This window comes from Artibeus jamaicensis, unplaced genomic scaffold, assembly GCF_021234435.1.
Source record: "Artibeus jamaicensis isolate MK-2021 breed Jamaican fruit bat unplaced genomic scaffold, CSHL_Jam_final scaffold_3307, whole genome shotgun sequence".
Taxonomy (NCBI): domain Eukaryota; kingdom Metazoa; phylum Chordata; class Mammalia; order Chiroptera; family Phyllostomidae; genus Artibeus; species Artibeus jamaicensis.
In genome coordinates this window covers 5893553-5916071 of record NW_026522040.1, presented here as the reverse complement: position 1 = coordinate 5916071, position 22519 = coordinate 5893553, and the positions used below count along the sequence as shown (strand labels likewise).

The 22519-nt window shown below is 43.0% G+C and overlaps 1 protein-coding gene across 4 annotated transcripts in view; it reads right to left on the bottom strand.

The window, feature by feature from the left end:
• Positions 1-661: 661 nt before the first annotated feature.
• Positions 662-22519, bottom strand: part of CEP41 (centrosomal protein 41) — a 41701-nt gene continuing 19843 nt past the window's right edge. For 3 of the 4 annotated variants that reach the window (XM_037165867.2, XM_037165869.2, XM_053657123.1), the window contains 9 exons: positions 18863-18910; positions 14587-14648; positions 13513-13582; positions 8150-8294; positions 6439-6590; positions 6024-6091; positions 4820-4934; positions 3960-4175; positions 662-3069 (listed from right to left, as the gene is read on the bottom strand). In XM_037165867.2, the coding sequence (XP_037021762.1) occupies positions 2933-3069; positions 3960-4175; positions 4820-4934; positions 6024-6091; positions 6439-6590; positions 8150-8294; positions 13513-13582; positions 14587-14648; positions 18863-18910 (1013 nt within the window). In that variant the 3' untranslated portion in view covers positions 662-2932. The remainder of the gene's footprint in view (positions 3070-3959; positions 4176-4819; positions 4935-6023; positions 6092-6438; positions 6591-8149; positions 8295-13512; positions 13583-14586; positions 14649-18862; positions 18911-22519) is intronic. The other variant, XM_037165868.2, reaches the window with a different exon arrangement.

Here is a 22519-nt window from a genome sequence, read left to right as displayed (position 1 = left end):
AAATCCCTCTGCAACCAATGAGCAATGTTTGTTTGCTTCTCATTCTGATTTACACCAAGTCCAATATGACTGTGTCGGTTCCGGTGTCCCACTCCAGGCGAAAAATAAAATGACTTGAAGGTCATCTGAATCATTCCTTACCTTTCGACAGATTAAACCTGACATTATTACAGCCCAAGATGTTCTTTTTGTTTTCGAATGAGTAAGGCAGCTTTTGCCTCCCTCCCTTCCCCCTCCCCCGCTCCAATACGTGCTCCTTCAGCACACTGAGCGTATTATTTAGACTTGGCCGTGGCCGCTGAGCAGATGGAGCTGTAGCTGTACATTGATAAGGCACCTTCCATTTAAGGGGTCACGAGGCAAGGGCACCTCGTCAGCCCCTGAAACACTGTCAACAAGCTCCTGCTGCACTGTGTTTAAGGTGGCGGTGAGTCCCCACCTGAACACGAAACCCAGGCCTCTGCCTGGAGAGCCGCGGTCCCTTGCCCTAATTGCAATGGTTTCCCAACTTACTTATGGAAAGAACGTATGCTGCCTTCCTGGGAGATACAGCAAAAAGAGACTCTCTCTCCACTCACCACAGTCTCACCGAGCTCACCCGAATCAACAGGGAGGACGGCGGGGGTCGGCAGACCTCGGCATATTAATGGCAAACAACAACTTAATAACTATCTTTAATCTTTGACATCCGTAACAGCACAAAGGATCACTGATGGCTTCAATAACACACGTCAGTTAATCTAACGCAGAAACGAGTCAAGTTGAACATTCAAAGCAATGGAAAAACTCTGCAAATGACGCTTAACACCCATAGTGCAGAATGTGAACAGGTCTCTGAGGAGTCGTCCCTGACAGTCCTCACCGACAGGGCAGAGCACTGCGGACGAAGATATGCAAAAACACCCAGGGGGCCCGGGGGCCCTGCTGACTGCACCGCGGTCCGGTGGGCCCGGCTGACCAGCTTTCCGCGCACGTGCGGTGGATTCTAACACTCGGGTCGCTCAGTGGCGGCGATGCAGAGGAGGAAGAAAGGGGGCCCACCGTTTACTCCCCAAACACAGTTGTGTGAGGAAATCTGAACTCCTGGCCAGTCAGCTTGGAAATGGCACACCCAGAACTGTGTCACAGAGAAAACAGTTTTTGTTTTCTTAAAAATGCATGTGTGTCAAAATGGCCGAAAGTCTGGTCCATGCTAGGGGAAAGTCGAGTGTGGAAAAATTTGCATTTTAAAAAATGTATGTTGTAAAGAAAATAAAAAGCCAGAGCATTTTGGCATTTGCAAAGGCTGAACTAAGTTCTCAGGCAATAAATTTATGGGGGAACATGACAGGCTCCTCATTAAAGCTATGTGTACATTGGCTGAATTTTATGCACGATTCTGGAATCTTGTGGAAAACTGGGCACGGCTTGACATCGGAACAATGTCGCTGGTCTGTTTGATTTCTAAAGCATCGGAAAATGTACTTTGGAAATCAAGTAGAGAGGAATAAACATACTAAATCAGAACTGGGCTGAATCTGAAAGTTATTTTTCCATTTGTCCCTACAAGATATTTATTGCCTTTACTTCCCTTAAAAACACAGCCCCCCGCGCTAGAAATACTGTGGTGCTTTTTCTTTCTCCGACGGTGAGAGAAGAGCGCCGTTCAGGCGAGCCTCACCCGGCAGCAGGAACCACCTAAGGACAGGCAATTTTCACTTGGCTTTTCAGATGCTGGTTGCCATGACGAAGAGTACAATTTATTCCTCAGTTCCTTATCACAGCTACAGATCACAGACCATAAAAATTAACAAGGCTCCTCTCCTTTTCCCGAGGATTTCAGAGTTCCTCATCCTTACCTGAGGTCTTTTGTTCCCCCAATTAAATGGAATGAATGTCAGTCATCTTGCAATTCAATTAATGCTGATTCAAAATTCTGGCCCAAACCAGAATCTCTAATCACAGCCTCCTAATCACAGCTCAGTCAGGAGAATGGAAAGTAAGCAGGAAATTGCACTAATTACTCAGTTAGACTAATACTGCATTTTAAGCGAGGGCTGAAGGGGCTGTCGGCTCTGCCAGGGCAAGCGGAGCCGTCCTCACCTGTGTCTTCCTTGGCCCACCTGAAGCCGATGTTTTTAAGTGGCCATGATGTCTACCTACCGAAGGTGGATGGACCTGAGCTGGGAAGTGGAGATTCACAGCTGATACATGGAGGAGGGTCAGCTCTGGGGGCCCCAACGGCTCCCCGAAGCCCTGTCCTGTCGAGGGACGGGGCTTTTCTGCGCAGCTGGGCGCACGCCATCACCAGTGAAGCTCCAGGAGACAGCTGGTGAGGGGAACCAACCCTCGGGAAGGGTGAGAGCCGCGCTACTGGGTCTTACCAGCCCCCAAACTCCGCCAGGCCTGTATCAGGTGCTGGGAAGAGCACCTCAGCCGGTGGGCCCACACTGGGGGGCTCTGGGGAGGCTGAAAGTTAGCTTTCTCTAAGAACCACCTGCACCCCAGGCCCAGCTTCTCAGGTGGCAAGGCCCACGTGGAGAACCTTCATAAAACCCAGAATGTGGGTGAAAAAGAACTGGTTGGGAGGAACATAACCAGATGTGACTGAAGTATTTACAAAACAACACGGGACACAGGCCAAAACAAGCAGAACCTTATTAAAAACATTAGAGCCCCTCAAAACGAGACTCTCTTTTCCTACTCAGTTTCAGGGACGTAAATGTTTTGTAAATAACAGGGAGGGCACTAGAGCCCGTTCTGCCTCTGGTCTGTGCACAGACCCTTCCGGAGCTGGACGCAGAAAGGAGCTGGGGGAGGAAGAGGGACGAGGGCCCATCACACATGTCACGGCCTCTCCTCTGCAGCAGTTCCTGGAAATGACCAACTGGGGAACTGCTCGGGGGTTCTGAAAGGAGAAAAAAAATGGATTTGACCAACACAGACAAAGTCTTTACTTCCAGGGTTTGCCTTGCGGGTGGCTGCGGGGGTTCGGGTGGCTGGTGGGGCCCCCGGCGGGCAGGTTCTGGCTGCTGCGGGCGCTTGGAACCTTGGAGTCTCTTCCAGAGGCGTTAGCCTGACTCAGCCGGCCTGGGGGAGCAAGAAAGCAGGGAGCTGAGCTGCAAGAATGATCCCAGGGAGGAGCTGCCAAGTACATTTTTAAGATAATGAAGCCTTATGTTACAACCACTTTTAAACTAATAAAGTCCCATTTAGCATCTACTGAATACTTAAGGCTAAAACCTGTTTACCCTTGAGACCAACTTAAAGGTAAGGAAAGGGGCAGGAATGAAAGAAGACCCAGGTAGCTTTTCTTTCTTCCTCGCCATTGTTCCCAGTCAACCTAGTCTGTCCCATCTTCCTCCTCCTCCTCCTTTTTTAAAAAAGATTTTATTTACTTATTTTTAGAGAGAGGGGAAGGGAGGGAGAAAGAGAGGGAGAGAAACATTAATGTGTGGTTCCCTGTTGTGCACCCCCTAAAGGGGACCTGGCCCGCAACCCAGGTCCTGTGCGTGACCAGGAATAGAACCTGTGACCCTTTCTTCACCCGCCAGCAATCAATCCGCTGAGCTACACCGATAGAGAAGGGGGCAGGAGGGATTAGTGGCTCGAGAAGAGGAAGCGGTGTGCAAAGGAAAGTGGTTTAAATGTGCCTAGAGGCAAGAGAAGGAAATGAAAACCTTCCAAGAAGGAATCTGACTGCCTTAGCTTAGCCTCTCAACTCTGCCTGAGATACAGACACTGATAAATTCTCTTCTCTTCCCCGTGTGTGCACAATGCCCAATTCTCACCACAATCTGGGATCACTTCCGCTTGCCCCCTCTCCCTGCACCACACCTGCACCCCCCCAACAAATACTTTAAGACTTTGAGTATATATTATAAGGGATCAAACTTTTCATATGATGAGGTGATGATGTCCAAAAGTACAAATCTCAAGCTCTACAGAAAATATTATCTCTAAAGGTCAAAATATCTTACTGGGATTGTCCGAAGGACCCTGATCCTCTTCCAGGTAATATTCTATCTTTTTTAGGTCTTCTGGGGTAAATCTCCATTTATTCTCAGCTGGTGGGGGTGGCATTTTGGGGCTCAATCGCTTCCGGGCAGAACCAGGAGGAAGGGCTTGCTGGCAAGATGCTGGCAGGGAACCCGTAATCAGTCCTTCTGGAAATTTCTGAGCTAGGACTTTCAGACCTAGGTGTGGGCGACAGATCATGGAAAAGGCAGCATTAGCGTTGGGAGGCCAGGCAAACCTGACGAGGAGCCCGCACGGCTCCTAATCTTTGGTCTCAAGCGGAGGCTGACACAGGGATGCACACTGCTCCCTAACTGCTCTGCTGTCCAGTAAATGACACCAGAAAATGCCGCTGGTCATAAGGGGTTGTAAGAATTCCACCAGAAATCCTTTTGCTTAAGTCTTCAACATCCAGGCTTTCTTACGGAGCCCTGATGCCCTGTCGGTATCTCAGGAATTTAAAACATGTGCTGATAAAGATAACAGAAGTTTCACACAACTCCAGCCTCTTTCCAGCCAGCAAGGCTGTCTTTCCAAAACACCAGCCGACCTGGCTTTACTGCACTGCGCTTCGCTGCATCTCACAGATGTTTGGGGGTTTTTTTGTGCGTGTGTGTCAGACTGAAGGCAAGACCCTCCACCAGCAAAAAGATCATGCCTCGCTTCACTGCAGCACTTGCTTTGTCATCCTGGTCTGCAGCATCTCGGAGGTACTTCCTCTGACTACTCCGAGGAGAAAGGGGGTGAAGTGGACTTGTAGGGTTGTGAATCTAAACCTAAACATCAGTCTTTAAAGTCCTAGGCAGAACACAGCCCCGCTCACCTCCAGAGAGCATGAAGAGGTTTTCAAATCCTCGCTCGCACATGGTGGTGGCCGCCTGACTGGCCAGCCTCTCGTCGTCGTCGTAAAGAATGATGATCTTGCCGTGGGCGTTCTTCTAAGAGTTGGAGGAGTTAAGGTTCACCCACACCAAGGAAAGGCTCCTAGACTGTGAGACCCCCCCCCCCCAGGAACACAGAACTGTCCCAGTTCACCTGTCTGAATCCAGGGGAGTTCTCTCTTTACCCAGCACACCAGCAGGTGCCAGCCGTCTTTCTGCCACGGAAACCACACAAGCTGGTATTTTAGAGACTAATATCACCGCGGCCCGAGACAGCACTAGCCGTACAATGTATACTTTGTGGCTCTGCTGTTGATACCACCCTCAGAAGTACTACCGGCTCCGTGCCACAGGCAAGGAGACAGAAAACTTTTATGTCCAATGTGTTCTAATGCAGCCTTGTTTATCATAGTAAAAAAAAAAGGAATCACCTAAAAAAACAATAGAGATAAAAAGTTGAGTACGTTATAGTAAATCTGAAGATATTTTACAATGTTTCAAAAGTGGAGTTTATAAATAGCTTGTGTTACTATGAGAAAATGCATTGTAATATCATGTGGAGAAAAGCACATGATATTACAATGTGCTATTGTAGTATCTATTACAAAGATACTAAACTATATGTACAGTATGATTTCTACTTCATTCAAAAATACGTAGAAGATGGAATGGAATAAAATACACGAAAATGCAGTAAGAATTGTTCAAATGGGTGATTATTGAAGATTTCAATTTCTCTTTCTTAGATATTTCAGTATTGAAATTGTTTTCTTCTTGTATGATTTTTATCAGCAAAACACTTAACATTTTAAGAAGAACAAAGTTAAAATAGAAGAAAGAAAATTCGCTTCATAAATTTTACTTGGGAAAGCTTTCTCGGGGGAAAAAGGCTAAGGACGAACCCTTAACGGGTCGTAGCCTCCAACCCGAAGTTCTCTGGCCCAGCGCGGTGTCACTTGGGAGCGTTTGCTGTCACGGTTGGCACACTTAGCAACAGCTAAGAATCCAAATTCTAAAGTATGCTAAGTAAGCTAATTATTACCAAAGTCCTCCCCAGAGTTTTCTTACTGGGAGCATGACTCACGATAAGTTTGCTTCTTACAGTCCTCACTATCACCCAACTCCTTCCAATACAACAAAGGATACATACTCAAGAATATCATTTGAATAAGGGTTCATTGTTCTAGACAGTGTTGCAATTGGGTAACTGTAAGCTGCAAAGAAAGGAAAATTCGGAAGTTTGTAGCCCTCCTAGTAGATCTTGGCTCCGATCCCCGGTTGGTTTAAAGTCTAACTAGGGAAACATATTTTCAAAATCAGTAATACTTATATGGAAGAAAAGAAACAGGACACTATAAGCAACATATGAAGCTTCACATGACGGTTTCTGACATTCAGCACCGGGCCCCCGAGCCACCTGAGAATGTCACCAGCCTGTCTCAGAGCCTTATGGAAAAGCCACCTCCCGCAGCTGCTGACTGTGGGACGCGGTTCAGGCTGCTGGGCCGCAGGAACGGGCTCTGCTCTTGGGAGTGAGACGCTATAAAGCCGCCTCTCTTACCTCCAACAATGTGGCACTGCTGGTAAGAATCTCTATCGCGCACATCTAGCAGCAGGAAGGGGCAGTCGGGATAAGGTTTGTCTTTGGTGTTGGGCTCTGCTTTCTTCACCAGCCCTTTGTCTAGATCCAGTTCCCCAACACCGCTGATGACGCTGCGGGCAGAAAAGTAGGTCAGCAGACACTAGGCAGGGTTGGTGGCTACAGGTCTTGTGCATTTCTTCAGAATAGCTTTCAAAAGGCTCCTCAAAGACAAAGGAAAATGGAGAGAGGGTCTCAGTCCTGCCTCTGAATACAGGACCCTATGGGTTCCTATTCTATCTCACTGGACCCCGAGAAGAGGGTCCACAGGTCCTTCCTCACCTTTAGACAATGTATGTCCGGTCAATGACAGGGCGGAGGGACAGAAACCGTGGGACAGCACTCAGAGAAAGAAAGAGGTGAACAGTTAATCTGGTGGGACTTTGAGGGGGTGTAAGAAAGCAGAGCAAAGGGGAAAGAACAGGGTTGACAGGACAGGAAAAGCGAAGGCGTCTCTGTGTGTTACGTGTTACACATAAAGTAACAACAATGTTTCAATATGTTCATACAGTGACCTGTCCAATATGGGTTTGAACCTTAATGTTTTCAGCAGTTCTCTGCACTTACTTCCATTTTATGTTACAATGTCGAGGTTGAAGAGGCTTTTAGGTTTGGAGACACTCATATAATCAGACACAGGGAAAGCTAGGATAAAAATGAGACAGTTCTATTTCTAAGGTCAGAAAATCACTAAAATTGGTCACATAGCAGTATTATAGGCAAAATGGGTCTAAAACATGAGTCAAAGAAATAAGAAGACTAGGTGTTATAAATAAAACAGAGAAGAAGATTACTCTCCCAGGCAAAAATGAAGACCCAGACGCCACACCACAGACTGGCTCGCTGTACAGTTCCTCTCCCATCACAGCAAGTCAAATTCTGCGTTTAAATGTGATAAACACTATAACTACATAGTGCATATTTGTTGAACCAAAGGAGAAGAAATTCTATCTTCCATGGAAGTCTTATTGCTCTATCTTGCTTTGAGCGCAACTTCAGAGTCCTTGCACAAAAGTAGCTGTAAAAATAATAAGGGTGGTAGAGATGACAGCAGTTCTTCCCTAATGGAACTATTTTGCCAAGTAGCAGGGATGGGGATGTGCCGATAATCAGCAGTGTCTTATAATCGACAGTGAGCGTTTGTAAGAAAGGGCTGCGTCGCAGCGCAAGGAATAAGGACCAGCCCGGCGCAGCCGGACGATCGACCCTAAGGGCTGCTGTCACTCCCCTTTGCACCCATTTAATATCAGAACACTGTGTGTGACACTCGATTTTTCTTCCAATTCCAGGCGGGATAATTATAAGCTGCAGCAGACAGAAGAGGTGGAGAAAACCATGCTCTCTGCGTGAAAAGACAGTGGCTGTGAAGCTGGGTCCCCACAGCAACGTGCACACAGGGCGGCCGAGAAGAATGGAAGTGAGGAGTGAAAATGAGTGCGGTCCTGTCAATAGATTCTTACATTCACCGACCAGGAATGCTGTGGAAAGAACCAGGAGGTGGCATCCGGACAGGCAGAAGTGTGGGGCTCTCCCACTGCCAGTCTGGTTCTAAGGTAATTAAGTCCCTCTGAAATCGCCCTCTCGACTAATCGGAAGGTGAGGTGTGATGAAAGGCTGGATCCGATCCGAGTACCTCTGGAGTGTCGAGCGGCTGGAGTCTCCCGCTCCCACGCTGTTTATGAACTGGACGGGGCTCGGCGACTGCTCACCGGGACTGCCCTTCCCATTGGTCCTGGCAGTGATTTCAGCATCAGGGTCTGAAGCCGCAGAATCATTGTCTACAATTTGCAAATGAAGAAATAAGTACATTTAACTGTCGACTCTGTATTTGTCAGGCAGTGCCACTGAAATTAGGTCAAGAAAAGGAACTCACATCACCTTACTTAAATTGTTCTGTAAATTCTAGTAGGTAGGTTCTCAAAATGGACCCCGGGGGTCCCCAGGGCCCCTTCAGGGGATGTGCAAGGTGAAAACTGTATTTGTCTTTTTCACTGTGTCGACGTTTGCCCTGATGGTGCAAATGGAATGGTGGATAAGACTGCTAGTGCCTGAGCAGGAGCCCAAATAGAGGCATGAAGTTCATTAGCAATCACTCTATTTTCACCAGCCCCAATCACAGTTAATATGGCAGTCTCACTAAGAAGTGTCCCCGATGACGCAGTGATAATGAATCATTTTACTAAATCTCACCCTTAAGTACCCATGTTTTTAATACTCTGTGTGATGAGATGGGGAGCGGCACACGGCCAGTCTGCTGCACACCCCAGCACCGTGGCTGTCCCAGGAAAAAGCATGAGTGTGATTCCTGCTGCTCCTGCCATGAACACCATTTTCACTGGGAAGAAAAGCTGAGGAAAACTGTGGTTCCTTCCACTTGTACGGTTGGCAGACATTCTCCCCCAAATGACCTGAGTGTAAGAGGGAACTCGTCACTGGAAGGAAAACAACGGATGGCATTTGTTGCAATGGTTAAATTTTGAACAAAAATTGTAAGTTTGGACACTTTGTACCATCAGGAGCTTGACTGTCTCCCCAGACTTAATGCCTTTGCTGATAAGATAGGCGGTGAAATTGATAAATGCAATTTTTTGATACTGTGTAATGAAATTTGTCAGCAGTTGGAAGATCTTCATAACTCAGTGAACCAATAATTTTCACACAGCCAATGTATGATGGTATAAAATCACACATGGCTAAAAGGTGCATTCAAAGTGTAAGACAGAACAATGGGTTTTAATGTAGCAGAGTATGAAAAGCTCACTGATACAATTTCAGACTCCACATTCGAACTAACCTTTAGGAAACTATCAGTGTCAAGTTTTGGTGTGGTATCAAAGAAAAATATCCACAGTAACTGAAAGGACTATTAAAACACTCTACCCTTTTATGACTACAGGTCTGTGTGAGGCCAGATTTTTATATATTTCAACCCAAAGAGCATTCTGCAACACACTGAATGCAGAAAACAGGAGAATCGGCTGTCTTCTATTAAATCAGATATTGAGATTTAAAAAAAAGGAATACAATTCCATTCTAACTTTTTTGTTTTAGAAATATAGCTATTTTGCACGCAAATATGCTATAAAATTTGTAATAGGTTTAGTCTTGTTATTTTTAAGTGAAATAGTAAGTAAGTATTTTCTAAGTTCTCTAAGTTTTTACTACCCTAAATATTAAAAGAATTTACATATACCAAAACTCCTTGAGGTCCTCAATAATTTATATGTATTATCCATGTTATATTTTTAATAAATTTTGTAGTGTGGAGGGAGATTGATACAAAAAAGTATGAGAGTTTGCTGTTCTAACCAGAATAATTAGAGAAGAAACAGAAGTGAGGTCTTAATTTGCATATAATATAATATACTGAGAAGCTTTGGAAAAAATCCCATAGGGAAAATAAGTATGTGGTTACATTAAAAAAATACTAACAAACAATATCTTTCCTATGTACCAATTAGAAAATAATATGAAGATCTCATTTACAGTAACAATTACAGATATATAATATACTTTCCTAGAAAATAAACCTATTCAGAAATGTAAAGGTCCTATAAAAACTTCTATGTTCTTTAGAGGTTTTATACAAGTTTCACTCAGGGACAGTAAAGACCTAAACAAGCAGCGTGACACACCTCACATAGCCCCGACTGGGTGACTACAAGTTAAAGGATGTTAATCCTTTCCAAACTTAATTTAATTTTTAGCCTTAATATAAATCCCAACGGGATTAAAAAAATACTTTAAAAGAATTTTAACTATAAAAAAGCAAAAGAAAATTATACACACATACATAAAAATTTGGAAAACTTGACTCATCAAATAGTAAAACATACTGAAAAGGTAAATAATCAAAGCAATGCAGAACTACAATAGAGAACATAGAAACAAATCCTAGAATGTATATAAAAGGTAATATATATTAAAGGTGGCATCACAAATCAGTTGGTAAAGGGAGAACTACTGAATAAATAGTGTTGGAATCATCTGTCAACTATCTAGAAAAACCAAATGTAGACGGCCCCTCATACCAGAATATATAACAGATGGGTTGGTATTAAAAACAAACAAACAAAATAAATAAATAAGCAAGCTAATAGAGGAAAACAGAGGTTAATAATTTCTCTTATTTTGAAATTTATGAGTCTAAAGCAATAAAACAAAACACAACAAGAAAGGCCAAAAGATGGAATGATATAAAAATGCAAACCTCATATATGTCAAAAACCAGCACAAAGAAAATTAAAAGGTGAATAACAAATTAGGAAAAAATATCTGTAACATATATGGATGAGGAAAGGTTAATACACTTAATTCACAGAGGTTTTTGTTTAATTAACTATCTCTTTAATTGAAAAAGAATAATGTATACCAGTTAAAAATGCAAACAAGGTAATACGGAAAAAGAGCCTTTTTCTGATTCCAGACCCACGGCCTCCAGGCCCCCTCCCCCAGGGGAACCGACTCGACTGATTTGTGTCTCCTTCCAGAAATAAAACAACTACATAATTCTGCATGTATTTTATTTCTTCCCCTTCTTACATGTCCAGAAGAATGCCATTCACACTGCTCTACACTTTGTTTTGTTGTTTTATTTTTACTTATACTAATACAGCTTGGAAATTGTCCCAAATCATCAAATAAAAATTTTTCTCACTTATTTCCATGGCTGTATTGATTTCCAAAGCAGAGATATCATAATTACACAGAGCTTTCATATTTCACAATCAGGAAGTAGAAGATGAAGATTCCATTAGAAAACAAATGGGAAAGGGCGTGGAACGTTCTCAAAAGTAATGCACATGACCAACCAGTACACACACACGCACACCAAGCTCACTCTCAGTATCAGAGGCGTTCAGAAGAAAACCATTGCGTGCCATTCTTCACCTACCAAACTGGCCACTATTTACAAAAGAGATAATTACTCAGCACTGGCTAGGATGGGGAGAACCGTGTCTCCCTTCACTCGGTGGGGCTGCTGAGAGGCAGAACCGTGCAGGAGAGAATGTAGAATCCGCTCTGAGCGTCAGAATTGGCCCTCCCCTTTGTCCGCCTGCAGCGATTCCTCTTCGGGAAACAATCAGAACCGTGTACGCACTGATGCGTTTACATGCAGTATGGTTTTATAAGAGTGGAAAATCAGAAAAACTGGAATGCTCCAGCAGTAAGAGAATAATTAAGTAAATTATGGTATGTCCTGACAATAGACATTATATGACCACATGACCTTTACACGGAAGCTTTGGAAGTCTGTTGAATGACACAGGAAAGTATGTGTGACAAAATGGCCATTGAGAACACTGTCATACAAAGCTATATACAGAGTATGGATTTTGGTGGGAGTCAGATAGGGGGAAAACAGATCAAAATGTTAGCAGAATTATTAGTTATTTGAGTTTTCTCCCTTCTTTATTTTTTACAGTTTTCTAATTTTCTAAAAATATACTTTTGAGTCAGGGAAAAACAATAAACAGTATAAAACAAGATTTTGTAATCTTCAAAGATAGCCAATATGCAAACAGATACAATCTGTTCTACAGGCAATCCTGAGTGAGTTATTATTCTGTGTAGAGCACCAGAGAAACACTAATATTACTCACACATTATGGTGTCCTATTTTACAAGAGTCTATTTTGCTGTGCAAATTTATCTCCAAAGAGAAAATTGCATGTGCCCATATGTCCTGGTGCTGCAAGCTCTATAATGAATGAAAAGGCCCAGGCCAGGTACTTGCATAACCAGGTTAAAATTGGGGGTATTTGTATGAGGAGACTCAATTATCTCCGTTACAAAGAGCCCTTCTTTCTCTGCCGTGTGAGAGGCATCTGTCAAAGATAAATTCCTGGCTTTTTCAGATTCTCTTTATCCTTGCTAACAAAAACAAGCCCAGGGAAATGACAGTTGAATTGCACAAACCCAGTGTTCAGACTTCCTGAGAAACTTGTCTTGAAATCAGAAGTCGAATTACTGGCCTACATCAAACTTAACAAAACACATTCCCCTTCAGTAAACAGCCACACATTGACTGGTGAGTGCTTTGGGATAAAATAAAGACCTTAACTTTGTGTGCAACTAAGAGGGTTTATTTTAACGACTCGGAATGTAAGAACAGAACTCTGCAGCCTACCTATCTTCCTGGCCTCATCTCCTACCAGGCACCTATTTAGTTCTCCCTCGGTCCACAGCCAGCCTGGATTACGTGCCTGCCATCACGCTGGGAGCTGCTTCTTCTCTGTGCCTCTGCCTGCTCCTCGGCCAGCAAATGCCTCACCTGGAGAGTCTAGTTTGAAAGCTTTAGGACTGGAAAACACCTTCCCTTCCTCCAAACCCCCACAGCAAAGATGCCGGTTGCTATGGGAGACAGACAGAGCTGTATTCTAGATCCATCCCTGACTGGCTGCATTGCCTTCAGTGATGCCAACGAACCTCTCTCTGGGCATGAGTTTCTCATCTGTAAAGTACACCTTCCTTCTAGAGTTTGTGAGAAAATTAACGAGAGAACTCATGTGAAGTACCTAGAGTATGCAAATATTCAACAAATGATGGCTTCCTTTCAGTGCTCCCTTATGACTTTCTGCCACGTTAGTAACTTTGTGTTTCTGTTACCGTTCTCCTCACCCAACACATGAACACGTGTGCACGAGAGCACACAAGTGATGACAAACTCCACGGACACCAGAGCTGTGTTCTACTCATCACTGTCGCCCCTAGCACCAAATTCTGTGGCCAGGACATACATAGAAAACACTAAAAATATTTGTTGAAAAAAAGTAGTTAGTATATTAAACACATCTAAAACCTTTAAAACCAGAAATGCTAGAGCCACAGACACAGATGGCTTTTTTAAAGAAATGGGAATGAACAATTAAAGCACCGGACAGCATTTCTCAGAGAGCAACTCTCGTCACAAACAGACACGGCCCAGCCCGCGTGCCGCAGCAGCGGGGGCCGCCCCCCAGTCAGACGGACTCCGGCCTCCTCAGCTCTCCTTACCTTCCAGCCTCTGAATCTCCTCAGCTGTCACTTCCAGTGTCTGATCGGATAAAGACGCAACTTGGATGACCTGAGAGAAAAGAGAATGAAATGTGTAGCTGTGGGTATGTTTGTTTGTGTTTCAACAGAGGCAAGCCTGTCTTTTTCCAAAAGACAAAAAAGACAGGGAACATCAGAGATCTCTTGTTTCAAGAAACTGGCAGTGCCCCCAACTAGGGACTGAATCTCAGGTCTCCTCACTTTGGCAGTGGTAATGACACTGCAGACAATCATTCAAGAAGAACAGACTCCTTTAAAACATTGCACAATGAATTTAAAGGCCAAAAGGATAATTTAGGACAAGAAACATGAGCCTAAAACTGCACCCACATATATTCGAGTCCCAACATAACATGCTGTTTCTTGGAAGTGTAATACTTACAATAACAGAACTGTAAAAGCAATTCTTTATGTTGAAAGAGATTATGAGTATATTGATGATAATAAATTAAATTATGAGTATATTGATTATAATACTGTATACCTACATATAGTTTTTAAAGCACTTTTTACAACGTGGCTCCTAAGACTCAAGATTCGTCTTGAGTTATATCGATGGAACTCTTGTTTGGGGACCAGAGAGATGTTTGGTCCATAATTTTCAAATGAAGAAAATGACCTTCCCCAAATAACAAAATAGCCCAAGAAAGACTTGGAAGAAGAACCCAGTCATAGAAGGGAAGTCGCCTGATTTACACAGAGAAAGAGTCCAAGCAACTCAGAGTCCAGAACTCTAGATTCTAAATACTAAATTAAATGAATGAGGAAATAAAAACCTACACCACAAATGTGATGATTTAAAAGTAGAATGGACATTTTACTCTGTAGAATCCTTATTACAGAAAAAAGAAAAATTTCACACCACCCTCAAAAGAACATGCCACACACCCGTGCATCCTCCCCCAGGTGATAGAGAAAGAACCAGAAGAACCCTTCTGCACACATCACCTAGAGTGCAGTTCAGAGGGGCTCACAGACAGCAGCGCAGATTAGACAGTCTGCACACCGACACCAACGGGAGCCCATTCAACTTACCAGCTGGGCAAACGTCGTAACTTTCAGTCTCTTGAAAAGTTCATCTTTTTTGTATCTATAATCTGAAAAGCAGGATAGGACAAATATTTTTCTAGGTTTATTTTGTTTTCTTAGAGGTGTTCCTTCTTCCTAATCATCAAGTTATATGGTATATTTTTCAAGTTAGTTATATGCTTTTACACGCATTATGTCATTTGATCCTCATGAGATCCTCAAGATTCAAAGTGGCCAGTACTGTATCAGCGCTTCACCTCCCCTCTCTGCACTGGCCAGCAGAAGGCCCACAGCTGAATGTAGGAGCCACATCTTCGTGTCTAGAGACTTTATTCCGCGCCTGTGCTCTATCCGTCCACCATTTTCCTTCTACTAGGCTACCTGTACTTGGACGATGCTGTACCACATTTTTATAAGCTCCTTTAAATCCTTTTCAGAACAAAGCAGAGAAAAATGTCTGCATTTCATAAACCAGGACAGAGGCCCAGAAGCTGAGTGGCCAGCCCGCGAGACAAGGGCACCCTACTACTCTAACCCTGCCCTATAAAGAGAAGAGTGATATTCCTGAGGGTGTGAACCGTGCTGGAGACACGGCACAGCACTTTTCCCCCACGGGTGCCCTGCTGGGCACAAAGTCATGGCTGGTCGTGACCAACTTTTGTGTCAGCTCCTCTTCAAACTCACTTCGACAGAAAGCAACCTCTTCAGTTCTGCAAGGTGAGAAGTCCCGATCTACTCCACTGCACAGCGATGTGGGTACACTTAACCACTGCCGAACCACACGCTTAGAGTGGTTCAGGTAATACATTTTCTGGTTTGTGTTTTTTATATTTAAACAAAATAGAAATCAACCTAAAACACCAATATTTGTTCTGCGCTGTCTTTGCAGTTCTGAGACATACATCACTCTGCCAATGAGGGGGTTTCTGCAAGTGTTTGTGTTAATAATTCTTCACATCACACTAAACTGGTTTTAAAAAACGGAGCCAATCTCACTTTATCTAATCCCTGTCCCACAGCGGCACGTTAGGAGTTAGCTTCCCTACATTTGTCTGAAGACGACTGCCAATTCCGAAGTTTTCAGCGTGCAGCTCCCTCCCAGTCTTACCCTTCCCTCCCCCTCCTCAGTTCTTATAGTGGAGCCCGTGGCTCCTTAAGACTATTTCATTATTTCAGAATTACTAAAGGTGGGCTGGATAATTCCTGTGAACTTCACAGCATCAGTGTCTCATGAGCCAAGACTCCTAGCAACAAAGGAAAGGATTAAGGTATTTAAGGCTGTTTACCTGGTGTTCTAATCATTTCCACGAATTTTCCTTAAAAACCAGTGCAGACCGGATAGTTACTTTTGGAGGACAATGTTTGCTTGATTTACTGAACACCTTCTGACTCAGAGTCAGGAAATGATATTACTTTAAAAAGTAGCCTTTGTAAATACATCAAGACTCTTTCTTACAGGGAATTAGAGCTTCTTTGTTCTAAAATGTCTTAAAGAGAGCAATTTGGCTAACAAGAGAGCATTACTTCTAGAAAATTTTTAGAACAGCTTATTCTAAGAAAATTCTTAGAACAAGGAGACAAGCCCAGACGCAAAGGAGCTTCTAAAACCCACCAGGATGCAGACCCAAATAGGCTGAGTACAAGCTATAAAAAGTGCAACTGAATAACTAAAGTATTCCCCTCCATTGCCACCAAAACTTACTTATTTAAATCAAAATGGCAATACATCAGTCAGTGAAAATAGTCAATAGCTTTCGAGTAGTTTGCACTGTGCCGTTATCCATTGATATTCCTTTGCTATAGTTACAGAGTTTGAAATACTTCTCCAGTGCTTCACATTCTGAGCACGAAACACACACTTTAAATTCCCCTTTGACTAAGTAGCAATTACCTCAAACGAAACCCAGCTCTGCCAAATCCGAATGACTGATGTTTCTAGTGCCCTCGCACGAGGACCAGAAACCCACTGCACACTCGAGCCTGAACTCTACGTACCTGGTTCTGGTTTGGAAGGACAGCCATCACTAGCACTTTCTGACATTCTTACTCAGAGATCAAAAAGATCAAACTAGACGTCTGACAGTAAGTTTTAAAGTTTATAGAAAAGGATGACTTGGAAAGCTCGGTCGGCCTGTCCCTGCGAGGGCGGACAGAGCTTTAAGAATGGACCTTCTGCTGCTGCGCTTCCCCGAACTCCTCGATGAAGACAATCGCCCCCAGTTTCAGACGCGCTATCAAGTTTTGCTTCTCCAGTAAGTCTGGAGTCTCAGTCCGTCTCTCTCGAGTTACTGGAAGGACAGAGACCTGACTATCTAGGATGTTTCACACTGGGTCCAACTAGTGTCATCTAACCACCAGAAGCCAAGAATAGGCTTTGTAAGTGGTCAATAGACAGAGTGTCTCTTTTCCCCAGGCAGAGTTGAAAGAATATTCAGATTACAAAGGAATTCTGCGTTTTCAGGGTTCTGTTAAAACAAGTTACTAGCAAAGGGAAGTTGGGCTCACAGTGGAAGACGAATCAAAGGAAGAAACAGAACGAGGTTTGTGATTTCACAGAAAAGATGTGGCATCTAAGGTAACCCGAGAAAAGTGACGAGTCTAGGGTGTCACAAAATGAGGCAATATTCTCCTCCTCCCTTTGACCCAAGAGAAAACCTGCAACAGAAAATGGGGAAAGAGAAGGAAATAACCTCCGAAAGGTAGATCTCAAGCCAGAATCTGAAGCGATTGTAGTCAGGGGCCAGGCACAAGTGTGTGAAACCAGGTGAGAGGGGCCTCCTGTTTGACTGAAAGGAAGCCTGGGGCTTCTACAGAGGAAAGCACTGTCAGGACCCTGTTCCAGAGGCGTTTCTCTGGGGACACAGCTCCATGTAGAGTGGACATATGAAAGAAACCACGTTGTATGTTTAAGAGATGTTTTAAACAGGTTTCAGCAATCTGGGCAGAATGAGACAGTTCCATGGGACTCATTTTGGTGTGGGCACACGGGCTTTCAGACTCAGCTGCAGAAAAGGCTGGGAGGCGAAGGAGACCACGAACCGGATCTCGAGCAGGCGGCTGAATTTTCCTGCCGTGGATGACTTAGGGCAGCAATGCGGCCTAGGTGAGTAAACAAGACTTTTTTTTCATGGCTTAAAATTTTAACATATTCTTAAAGCATAAGCTACAAAATGCAATACAATGTCTAAAACAGACATTCTTTTGATATATATATATATATATATATATATATATATATATATATATATATATGAAAAGGAAAGGCTACCATGACACCACACATTAAAAACCGAATGTCTATAGCGTGCGCCCTCACAGCTCAACGAGGCAGACGACGGAGTCAGCAGAAAGCGGCCCAGAGTCCACATCTATCATCTGGGGTTTCTCAGCAACTCAAAAGGAACAGAAACCTTATCATTACAGTCTAAGGCCTTCTGCGTATAAACAAAAGTTCACATGAATTCTGGGTTTGTAGTAATCTCTTCCCAGAAGATCTGTATTAGCAGAGCCAAATTCCAAGCTGTTATCTAAGTACCTCTTTACTGCTGTTAGCTCACACTCCCCTAGTACTATGTTCTCCTGCTGACGATAAAAGCAAATCCACCTTGGAAAACAGATATTTCTGCTGCTTCTTTAATTCTGGCCTTGGTGCACACATTTTACATCTGTTTTGGACACAGATTGAAAAATTATGATTTTGTGCAAGAGCAATACACTCAATGACTAGTAGCAGCATATCTTTGCAGAAGATTAGGTTTTAAAAAGAATGTGTATGAAATATGATTTTTAATTAAAAGGAGGCAGACTGCAATGAATTTATAATGCATAATGTCACTTTAAGAATAAGCTTCTTCATATCTCTAAGTCTTTCATGAATACTGTCTAATTTATACTCAAAAAGAATGTTATGAAATAAGAAAGATATTATTACTCCTACCTCAGGTATAGAGAAAATAAGAAAATTGAAAAGATTAAGTATCTTGAAAAAGGCCACAAAGACCGTGGCAGAATGAGACTAGAAGCTCAGGTTCTCGCTGTTCGTTCTACGTTCCAAAATCACCTCCTGTGAGGCTAAGTCAGGCACAACTTGACCCCTGAGCCGAAACCCTAGCAGCTAACCAGGCTGCTGCCGTGTGTCCCGCATCTTTGTAGGCACCTGCCAGGCGCAGCACACTCCCACAGCTCTGCGTGCGGGCGTCGCTGTAGAGTGTGGTTAGGGCTGTTAACAACCGTTTAGAGAGCTACTACTCCACTATGCCAACCCTTCCACAGTGTTACTCACTTTTTTTGATCTCTTCTAGCTTCTCAATGTATTTAGTCATACTGTTACCTAAAAAAAGAATAAAGGTTTTAGATATGTTTTTCATGGAAGGAAATTTGTAACGCTGTGAAAACAGAATGGAGTACCAGTGTTCCCTGAGAACTTCCTATCCTGTGTTTAGAGAATCACAGGAGGCAGATGGGCCACGCACAGTAAAAATCTTTTGGATTATACAGCATCGTTAAAAGATGAGGAATCATGGGACATGTTTTGGTCAAATGTGTTTTAAGTTGGGGTGCGCACACAATAAACATGAAGAAGCCCCAGGCAGTGCAGATGATAATTTCATGTAATTTTTCCCCTTTTTGAGTAAAGGCTTTTCTCCTCCTTTTATCCCCATAATCCTTTTGCAGAAAAAATATGCCGAGAAAGAGAAAGAAAGAAGCAATGGTCCTCAAATGTCTAACATGTGCTATTGTGGCTACCCAAGCAAACCTTCCCTCTCCACTCAGTCCTGTGGTTTCCCCCAATTCCTAAACTTGGCCTTCTACTATTCATGCTGATGTTGCAGCCTGCACTAGACCACACAGTCTGTCCACAAGCATTCACTGTGGATTTGATTTGCTGAAATAACAGCCTATTCCCACACTGTGGAGAGTCCCCAGCCCTCGTGTTTTATAGCCTGGTTCTACAATCCTAGGTTCCAGCCAAGGTGGGTTGGAGAGTTTTCGTGCTTAAAACTGGGCCAGGATCATTCTGGTTTCTGAATGAACTGCAGTCTAGTTCTCACGCCAGCGGTGATTATTTTTCACTGGACATGCTTCAGTTTGATTCAAGTCAACATAGCAAGCTCTAGCTGGCACCTAAACATTCAAAACAATCTCTCATTTCTAAAATTGTGCTCCTAACTTTTAAGCCTTGAGAGGAGCTAATCAGATTCAGTTCCAGCTTCAAATAAAAGAAATGCTTTCAATTAATGGCAGCAACTGCTGTTTTTAAGAATTATTCTGAATTTTTCTTCATGTTTAAGTCAGAAGCAGAGAACGGAACAGTCTAGCTCTGAAACCCAAAATACATTTTCGAAAACAACTTATGTCATTTGTTATTATTGCATCTTTACCATGAATTCATCATGGAATGAAATTCCACTGAGTTTACTTTTTTTTTTTTTTCATCTGAAGACAAACATTCTCTGGGATCAGGATCAGTGTGTAGTCCCAGAACCAGAATCTGGCCCAAGAGCCTCCAAGAACAAGATTAGAAGCAAACACAATCTTTTCTAGGTTCTCCAGGCTGGAGTGGACTCGAGACGCGACCAGATCTCCAGAGTGGAAAGCATGACTTCTTCTGAGACACGTACCCCTCCCTCTCCCCTGCAGCCCCGAACTCAGGTGGGAACTCGGGGTAGTCAGTGCAGTGCTGGGTGAGACAAAGAAGGCGCTGGTTAGCAGCCCACAGTCTCATTTTCCTCTACATAACAGCTTTCAGTTACCCATTTCCCAGTCCCCAGCAGCTGCAAGTGGCCGACATGGCAGTTTCTTGGGGCTGGGGCGGCTTCAGACAGTCTCATCAGGAAGCTGAGGCACAGAAACAAGATTACTGACGTGCCCAGCAACACAGCAAGTGAATAACCGCTAAGCCGGGATTCATATTCTCAACCGTCTAGATCTGATACGGCTCACAAAAACACACTGCTTGTCTAGTGGTGCTGTTTTAAAAACACGATTTCACTGTGAGGTAAACATGTAGGAAGTGTAACTTCCCTAATAGTAGCAGGTGGGAAGCATTTTACGCTCTAAATTCCCCGAGGCACACGATGCATGGAAAACAATAGCCAACCTTATTGTCTTTATTATATAGTCTTTATCATTAAAACACTGCATTTCCAGGAACACAGGGTGTACTATTCACGTCCCGACCAATTATCAGCGTTTTTGAAGTATTCACTGGGCAACGCACCTCTGGGCCAGCGGCACCTCACAACCAGCCTGCAGGCTGCGGTGCCCACTGCTTGTTTTTTCCACCGATGGAGGAGGCAGGGAAAGAGTCTTTTGCACAGGTATACGAATATTTGGCAAAATCAAGAACAAATTTCTGAGGACTATAGACAAGCAGCTCTTTTCACTAAAGATAATTATTCTATCCAAGTAGGGAGAAAAAAAGAACATAGAGGATTTCTGCATCGATTCAATGGAAGAAATGAAATAGCTTGGCTGACCAATCACCACAAAGTCCCCTGAAAGTGATTTTAGAAAGTATGAAAAGTAGTATTTTGCCCCACTTTATGTAATGCTTATATCTTAGCAACTTATCTTACCAGATCTAATTTTAGCTGAAAATCATTTCTTTACTACCTCTTAAAGAGACTAGAAATGAATCAATTCTATAATTGACTAATTTATAAAAACATCTGTTTCATACAGAAGTAAGGAGCCTAAAGCACTGGCAGCGAACAAACTTTAAAAAAAAATTAAAACCACACATTCTTATGACATAAATTTTCCTAGACAAGACTTTGAATAATAATAATTTTTTTTTAAGTAAGTGGCTCCCCATCACTTACTGGCTAAAATTTAAACTCCTTGCTCTAGTGCTGAAGGCACCAACATCTAACCTACCTCTTCAGTCTTGCCTTAATTACTAATCTTGACAAAATCTGTTAGTCTTGGGTTGTCTACCTGTCATCTTGTTCACGTAATCATAATAGTTCACCCAGCTGGAGTGACCTTTCTGTCCTCTGAACTTCCACAGCGCTGGGCTTACCACTCGCAAGGCATTTATCATCAGTTTGCCTTATTTGTGTGCAAGTATTATTACCTATTTTATTACTTGGCAAGCCCACAATTATTTATACACACATACAGAATATCTTTATCCCTCCCATTATCTAGCACAGTAGGCACTCAGAAATATTTGCTCAATGAGGCTCTGCTATTTGAAGAATCCTCATAATGAGTTATTTTTATAATACAAATAACCAGACCCCAATCTGATACGAGTTTTTGTACACCTGACTTTCTTTAAGCTACGCACAACCTGATTTAATTCAGTGTATCTTATATACTAACTACAGGACACTTTGTTTAGGAGTTGGGTGACCTCGAAATGTATAAGGTGGTAATTAGCTTTGGCTTAGTTTATAACTCAAGTTACCACAAAAAATATAAAGAAAAGTTTTACAATTTGAATGGAGAGAAAGCGACAACGCAACTATAAAAATGGTGTTATGCGAAGATAGAGCACAGTCGATGAATTGAGAGACTCATTCAGTAGATTTCCCCTTTGTTTTCCTATAATTTAATAACATTATTTGTACTAAGCCAGCAAGAAAAGCAAGTGACTTTGAGCAGCAGTAATCTAAAGTGAGATTTATAAGGCACGGACTCGGTTGCTAAGAGACAGCTCCATTGCTTTATTTTTCTTCAATATTCCCCTCCTGTATGGAGAAGTTCTTTTGGCTCAGAAGGAGCAGAAAGCGTGAAAAGAGGCACAGTGGTCCTTTGTTAATCTCAATAAGTTATACGAGTGTATAGTGCTTTCTGGTTTGTAAAAGGCTTTCACATACATTTCTTCCTTTGACACAAGAAACAGAATTAAATACTAAAAAAAGATGAAGAGTACCTAGTCTGTAATGAGTTTGACTGCTAAAGATCAAGGCTATTAACAAAAATTCAGAGA